Source organism: Myotis lucifugus, unplaced genomic scaffold, assembly GCF_000147115.1.
Source record: "Myotis lucifugus unplaced genomic scaffold, Myoluc2.0 scaffold_10, whole genome shotgun sequence".
Lineage (NCBI taxonomy): Eukaryota > Metazoa > Chordata > Mammalia > Chiroptera > Vespertilionidae > Myotis > Myotis lucifugus.
The window spans coordinates 14,011,509-14,019,447 of NW_005871058.1; the positions used below are offsets into that span (position 1 = coordinate 14,011,509).

Here is a 7,939-nt window from a genome sequence, read left to right on the forward strand (position 1 = left end):
ATGAACCCTGGAGCCACCCCAGGTGTGGCCAGCTGGGGAGGGACCGTGGGAGGTTGGCTCCAGGGCCTGTTAAGCCCATCTTGCCCAGTCCCGCCCTGCCAGCCACCTTCTAATTAATTTCCTTTCAATGTGCACAAATCCATGCACTGGGCCTCTAGTCTACATATATAAAAGCCTAAGTGACTGAATGACCGAATGACCAGTCGACCACTCGCTATGATGTGCACTGACCACCAGGGGGCAGACACTCAATGCAGGAGCTGCCCCCTGATGGTCACTGTGCTCCCACAGCCAACCTCCCATGTTCCCTTCCTCCGGCCGGCCAGCCCCAATTGGCCCCTATTGCCAGCCAGGCCAAGGGACACCCTTGCACAAATTTGTGCACCGGGCCTCTAGCATATTTATAAGTACCTGTCCAACATCTTGTTACATGGAAAATACTCCTTCATTGTTCCTCATTCTTCCTTTTACCACTTTCTCTAAGGCTCATTGCCTAAAAGAGAAATACTGACATTTCCTCAGAGAATAGGAAATATTTGTGCAAACTGCATACATTTTAGTTACTCTATACCTCCTAAAATCTGAAATGGATTTCTTTTCAAACTTGTTTTCAGATTTTCCACACCCAGAGAATTATGCATATAATCCTTACCTTCTCCAAATGATCACCAGGTTATCCAAGATATGTATGTATTATATTTGTCAGCTGTTTCTGCAATAATGCTATTATACATAAAACAACATCAAAATCTCAGTGACCTACAACAACAATTAATTTTCTCACTGCAGGTCTGTGGAATAGCAGGGACAGTTTTGCTTCCAGCCATGGGTCAGTGTCAGGACTGTTTCACATGTCTCCTCATTTAGGGACTTGCAGCTTCCCTACTCATGTCCTTTTCACGGCAGATGGCAGAAATACAAGAGGGTAAACCAAACCAAACAAGCACATTTAAAGCTTCTTATTGAACATGATTCCTACCCAAGTTCATTGGCCAAAGCAAGTAGACAAGAGTGGGGTGGAGAAGTATGTTCTATCCCAAAAGGGAGCTCTGCAGCTTCATATGGCAAAGAGGGTGTGATGATTCTGTTCTAGGCTGGAGTGAAGAATGGTCTAAAGTGAACATCCAATCCACACCATGTATGTATGGAAATCTCAAATCTATTCTCTGTCACTTACAGGAGTTGAAATTGATTGGACTGGATATTCCGCACTTTGCTGCAGACCTTCCACTGAACCGATGTAAAAATCGTTATACAAACATCCTACCATGTAAGATTGTCAATAGTGCCAGTCTGACTCATATCTTTCAAAGGTCGAAGGATGATTAAATGCAAATTAATCAGCTTCATCAATCTCTGGCCAGACCCAGTTGTGGTCTGGATCTTCAAGGCCATCTCTGATCGAATCCGTGCTCTGATGTCATTAGATCCTATCGTGTGTGGGAAGATGTGATCATTATGCTTTTAAATGAATTGCATCTGAACAGGAAAGACTGACCATTTGGCCCTTTAGTGATCAAATGTCTTAGCCAAATTAGGGATAAAATAACTTGTGCTCTCATAAAATGAATTCTGTCAATTCATTGGTAATGGAAGGCAGCAAACGGAAAGGGAGCTCAGTGTGTTAAAATGCCTCCTCTTTCTAACTTCTGGCAAGTTCTGTTGTTGCTTAGCATTTTTTAATAAAAGCAACATTCAAAGAAAAAGTAATATGAAGAACTAACAGGACAATTAAAATATATTCCAATATAGATTTAACTTTCCTCTCTGCTATACTCCAGGGGGAACCAAGACAGGATAGAAAAGTAGAAAAAAGAGGGTGAAAAAGCTCTAGAAAAATAATTTTTTCCTTAATAAGATTTCTTGATAATCTTAGGCAGCATTATCATTACATCTGTACACATTTCAGAATTTACTTTTCTCATTTGAATTCCATTGAATTCTATTCACAAAAAGTCCATGCAATTCCCTTTTCTCTTCTAGATTTCCCAAAGGTAATGCATTCTTGGATGTCACTATGTCATAGTTAGGATACATGCTGTATGTAGCCTTCCATACAATCTACCAAACTTTTTAGTTTCTGTAAATATTCTGCACAATCTCCCCCAAAAGATGGATCTAATTCTTCGAAGGACAGGAGAGCTGGTGGGAGAAAATAGTGATGGAGAGAAATTTATATATTTGTTTAAACGAGAAACTAAAATTGAGGTATGGCTAACCTATCAAGCTAAGACCAGCTTTATCTCCCTACTCTGTCACTGACAGTTTTGACTTGATATTGGGAAGACAGGATCTAGACAATTCTTCCTTCCACTCTAATTTTTAACATTTCCTTTCTTCTGATTCTGTACAGATGACTTTAGCCGAGTGCGATTAATCTCCATGAATGAAGAGGAAGGAGCAGACTACATCAATGCCAACTACATTCCTGTAAGTAAAAGAAATAAAAAATAAAAAGTCAACCAGGCATCCAAATTCCAGCGCAGGCTGAGGAAAACCCATCAGGGATACAGGGATGCGTCGAACGGTTTAAAAGAAAGCTATTCTTCTAGTAGAGAACAGTTCCCATTATTCCATCTCAGAATAAACAATAGGAAACAAAGAATCCCAGAGATTAATTATGTTCATATTTCCTTATAAAGGACGAGTGAAAACAGTAGGTCGTTACATTAAAGATCATCTTTCTTGTGTTTAAATGTTTTTGGCAGCCAAACTCAAAGGGCTCCCCCTGAACACCTGTGTTTTAAAATATCTATAAAGATAGTAGTTATCATTTTAGAAAGTGAGGGTGTGATTTTATAGGCTTCCCAAGGATCATGCTTAAAATCACACTGACCTATACAGTCAGTCACTCTGAAGGCCTCTTCCATGGGAACAGGGGAACACGGTACAGATGTGAGATCCATTGCCAGGTTTATCGCCAGTACATTTTCAGTGTTTTTCTAATTTATGCAGAACGGCCTTGGTTCCTTAGGTGACAACTCTGTCACTTACCTTTCAGGGATACAACTCATCCCAGGAGTATATCGCCACACAGGGGCCACTGCCTGAAACCAGAAATGACTTCTGGAAGATGGTCCTACAGCAGAAGTCTCAGATTATTGTCATGCTCACTCAGTGCAATGAGAAAAGGAGGGTAAGTGCCTACGGGGCTGTCCCACTCAGCAGGAAGACCCGCACCAGCCACGCCGTGGATGGAGTGCTTACCCACACAGAACCTGCTCTTGCTTCCTATTTCACCTCACAGTGTCACGTACACTTCTTCAGACACACGTGCTTTCGTTTTCCCTAAAAGAGCACAGACGTCATGCCTCCCCCGGCTTGTTTGTTTGAACATGTTGTGTGGTTTCCACCTCAGGTGAAATGTGACCATTACTGGCCGTTCACGGAAGAGCCCATCACTTACGGAGACATCACCGTGGAGATGATCTCGGAGGAAGAGCAGGATGACTGGGCCTGCAGACACTTCCGGATCATCTATGTAAGTCACGAAGCACAAGGTCAGATGCTGTCCCCAGGCTGAGGGAACCTCCCCCTCCCCCGGCCCCCAGGTGTCAGGAGACCAACCAACCATCAAACAAGATCATGAGCACTTCAGGCTTTGCAACACTGCTTCCTTCAAGAGGAAAAGCCCACTTTCAATATCCTTGTTCCCCATGTCATGGAGCCTGGTGGGATGAAATGCTGGCCTACAGGGCCCAAGGGGATGGGGAGAGACTGCCCTGCCCATGGCAGGTTAGCCCAGGGCAATAGAAGACATGTGGGCCTTGCTCCCAGGCCTGACTGAGGAGGGGCATGCTCTCATGACTTATACTAAGCTTATGTGAGTATAATTAGCATATGCAAGGCACACTTACATTTTAAATTAAACACTTAAACCATGATTTAGTAGTTTGGTTTTTGTTTTGTTTTGTTTTCCCCTTATTTTATTCTGGTTTGGTTTTTATTATTTCAAAGATACTTCAGGGCATTTTTATTTTATTGATTTCAGAGAGGAAGGGAGAGGGAGAGCGAGATAGAAATATCAATGAGGAGAGAGAATCATTGATTGGCTGCCTCCTGCACACCCCCTACTGGGGATGGAGCCCGCAACCCAGGCATGTGCCCTTGAGCAGAATTGAACCTGGGGCCCTTCAGTCTGCAGGCCGATACTCTATCCTCTGAGCCAAACTGGCTAGGGCACTTCAGGACATTATTAATCATGGTTCCACATCTCTTTTGAAATGCCATTGATTTCTGATTGCTAGGATGTCAGCACATCTGTTCCTCCCGCCACCTCTCTAAGGACAGGCTTGGAGCATGTGCAGTAGGTTCATGTGCAGGTGAGCTGCAGACATCATCCACAAAATACATCCCTGCTGTATTCAAACTTGGCATGAACTGAGTAAGAATTGGAGAAAAAAACAATAGCACTAACCCCTTCGCTTCCTTGATGTGTGCCTTGCTATTCAGCTGGCAGAGGTCAGCCCGATACCAAGTCCCCTGCCTTGCTGCTAGAGACTGATTTAAGTGCTTCCTATTTTTGAAGGATCTTGACTATTTTAGCTGCATACATTTTCAGATCAACTGTAATATGTAACACTGTTCAAATCTTTGTGCTAAGCCTGCCATCCGCATTTGAAAAGAATGAGCATTTTCATGAACTTTTCTGGGCAACTAAAAGTATCTAGTGATTGAGTATCTTTAAACCCTCATGGTGTTGAATAATCATGCACATTTTATTATGCTTGGGTTACTTTCTTGCCATACTTATTGTAGACAACAGCAGTGGCAGCCAGCATTTTGCAGACTTCCGGCTCCGTGTGTCTAGGACAGAGCCGCAGTGAGGGAGGCTCTGCGTACAGCTGGGGGTGTATGGCCTTAGGTGCCGAGGGGACAGAGGGTCTAGTAAGTGCTGACTTCGTTATATTTACACACATCTTATTATGTATATGTTTATCTACTTCATTTATGCATTTATTTCTATTTATACAAATTTTACTCCGCCCAAGACCACTGACGCTTTAGAATTCATTTCTCTTTAATACCTGAACCTAAACTTTAGCTCCAAACTCACAGTCAGGCCAAACTCATCCAAATGATGATAGAGTATTTCATCCGCTCAGTGGGTGCTGGGCTCTGACCAAGTTTGAGGGAAGGGGGATGAATTAGTTCCTTGTGAGGCCTGGGTTTGGAATATTGATAGCAAGAGCAAAATAAATCTTTATGCTGATAAGTTAGTGGGGACTAAAAGAGTCACATTTGAAGGCTCCACATCCTAATCGGCATTTGCTCAGTTCAGAGGGAACAATACTGGGGTGGGCAAAAGTAGGTTTACAGTTGTCCATATGGAAAAAGGCATGCAGGTTATGATTATTGCAATAGCTCTATTAACTCAAAAGAATGTCACAATGGCACAGTAAACATACTTTTGTCCACACCTGTAGAGCTGACCTATCAGTTCATCTGAACAGGACAAATATACAAAACATTCCCACATACTAGGATTCCCAGAACCAACTGTCTAACTGCCCTGGGCTGCTGCAGTGATGGCAAGAATGATGTAGAAGTGGTGACGATAATGGTAGCTCACAGGTACCGTCCTTCACAAATGAGCACACTGCATCCCCACAACAGCCCTGTTACAGGTGAGTTATCCTGCAACATCTGAAAAGACCCTTTTTAGATATGAGAACACTGGTATCGGTGAGTTTGCCTTGGGTCAAGCCTGCTAGTATCAAAGACCAAGACAGGGGTTGTTAAATAGGTGATTTAGGGAACAAGGAACACAGGATAGGACAGAAGAAGGAAGAAGTCTCACACAGCTAGGAGTTCAGCTGAAGTCTAGCATCAGCCAGGTCCCAGGGAGGGTGTTGGGGAATGAATGGCACCGTAGACTTAGTTATCCCACCTGCCATATGGGGCTGGCTTTTTGTACCCCGTTATCAGCCACTGTTTAGCTGAAGAATGCCTGGAGCAGGAGAACACAAGGTCTTGGGCATTTTCCAGAAAGGCAGCTCCCCTGGGTGGGGGACAACTCTGAGAAGGGTGCAGCTTTATGCTGCTGGCAGCGGCTGGGAAGGGGGACCCAAGGGGCATCAAGAGCACCTTCCACAGTGTTTAACTCATTGGCCAAAGCCGATGCAATTGCTAAATTGCTAGGATGCAAGCTCTAATCTGCTTAAACTCTTATCTCTACACAGGCCTGGATTAGCCATTTATCCTACTATTTGAAGCTTTATACATGAGTATGTTTTTTCCAGGTCTTGCTTTGTGCCAGACACAAGGCTCAGATCTGGAAAGGGAAGTGTTCAGACCAGGAGGGGAATGTGGCTTTACCTTCCTGTGCCATTCACGTGTGAGCCGCAGTGGCCGCCTGGGCCCTCCTGCCACGGGGCTGAGAGATTAATGCTTGCTTTGCCTTTTCTCCTAAAGGCTGACGAGATGCAGGACGTGACGCATTTTAACTACACTGCGTGGCCTGATCACGGTGTGCCCACAGCCAATGCTGCAGAAAGCATCCTGCAGTTCGTACACGTGGTCCGGCAGCAAGCTACCAAGAGCAGAGGCCCCGTGATCGTGCACTGCAGGTAACGTCATCAAATGCAGTTTCTGTTAAGCACCACGAGCTTGGTTTTGTTTAAGGGAAATAAGCCAGCCAGGGAAAGACAAGTATCACATGATCTCGCTCATCTGTGGAATCTAATGAACAAAATAAACTGATGAACAAAATAGGTCCAGAGGTATAAAAGCATGAAACAGACTGACGAATCTCAGAGGGAAAGGGGGGGGGGAGCAAAAGGGAGGAGAAGATTAACCAAATAATTTATATGCGTTTATACATTACCTATGGACACAGACAATAGGGTGGTGAAGGCTGGGGGTGGGGTGGGGACACTAGAAGGGGTCATGAGAGGGAAAAAAAAGGACATCTGTAATACTTTCAACAATAAAAATTTTTAAAAAGAAAAATAAATAAATAATAGAATGCTTAACAAAACTAAAATTAAAAAAAGAAAGAAAAAGTCCACCCGTCCATTAACTCCTGATCAGATTGAATTAATAAAATGAATTATGATTTTTTTAAATTTTATGATTAACTCAGGTCTTCCTAGACATGTTATTTACTTGTAATATAGCCATTTATATCCTCTAAGATAGATATTATAATTCTCCTTTTAGAATGAAAAAAGCTGAGGAGTAGAGAGGTTAAGGGGTTCACACAAGTTCATGCAACTCAAACCTGGAGGAGTTAGGGTTCAGGCATTCTCCACAGCCATGACTTTAAGCACTGCATGGTCTTACCTTATCCTATCAAGGACTCTGATGGTTTATAACATGGCCAAATGCAAGGTCAAGTTAAAAATAGCTAACCACAGCCCAGAATAATATAAACAGACATAAAAGCCAGGTGAGGGAAAGAAGAAATGAGAATGTTCAGCTCATTGAAATAAACAGAGTTGCTATGATTGCTTTTCAAGATTGCCTTTAAATTTCCAGATAGTTCAAATGAAAAGGGTCCTTATGACCTACTGTATTAGCAAAAATCGAGGACCCTGCTAATTCCTTATCAGAAGAATTATCTTTGATTTAAGCTTTATTCCTACCAAGTGAACAAAGCTTCACCAAAATCCATTGGTGTGACATATTTTAGTAAAATTTTTATGCAATCTCTGAAGAGCAGGGGCTATAAATATGCTCATATTGTATATCAGAGATAGAAGTAAGATAAAGATGTTAGAGGAAGCACTGGCAGCCATGTCAACCTAAGCAAATCTACACTAATAAAAGAGAAATATGCAAATTAACCATAACTCCATCACTCTGCTACACCCACAAGCCACGCCCACCAGCCAATCAGAGCCACTATGCAAATTATTCCCCCTAAGATGGTGGCAGGCACGGAGCTGGAGTGAGCAGGAGGCTTGGGTTTCCCCCAGCGATGGAGGAAGCAAGCTTC

General features: G+C 43.1%; 1 protein-coding gene across 1 annotated transcript in view; it reads left to right on the forward strand.

Moving 5' to 3' along the window:
- PTPRO (protein tyrosine phosphatase, receptor type O) overlaps window positions 1-7,939 on the forward strand; it is a 201,939-nt gene that overhangs the window by 185,975 nt on the left and 8,025 nt on the right. Inside the window, 5 exon segments of the mRNA XM_023749835.1 lie at window positions 1,180-1,270; window positions 2,354-2,430; window positions 3,002-3,136; window positions 3,359-3,481; window positions 6,415-6,569. Of these exon segments, the coding sequence (XP_023605603.1) occupies window positions 1,180-1,270; window positions 2,354-2,430; window positions 3,002-3,136; window positions 3,359-3,481; window positions 6,415-6,569 (581 nt within the window).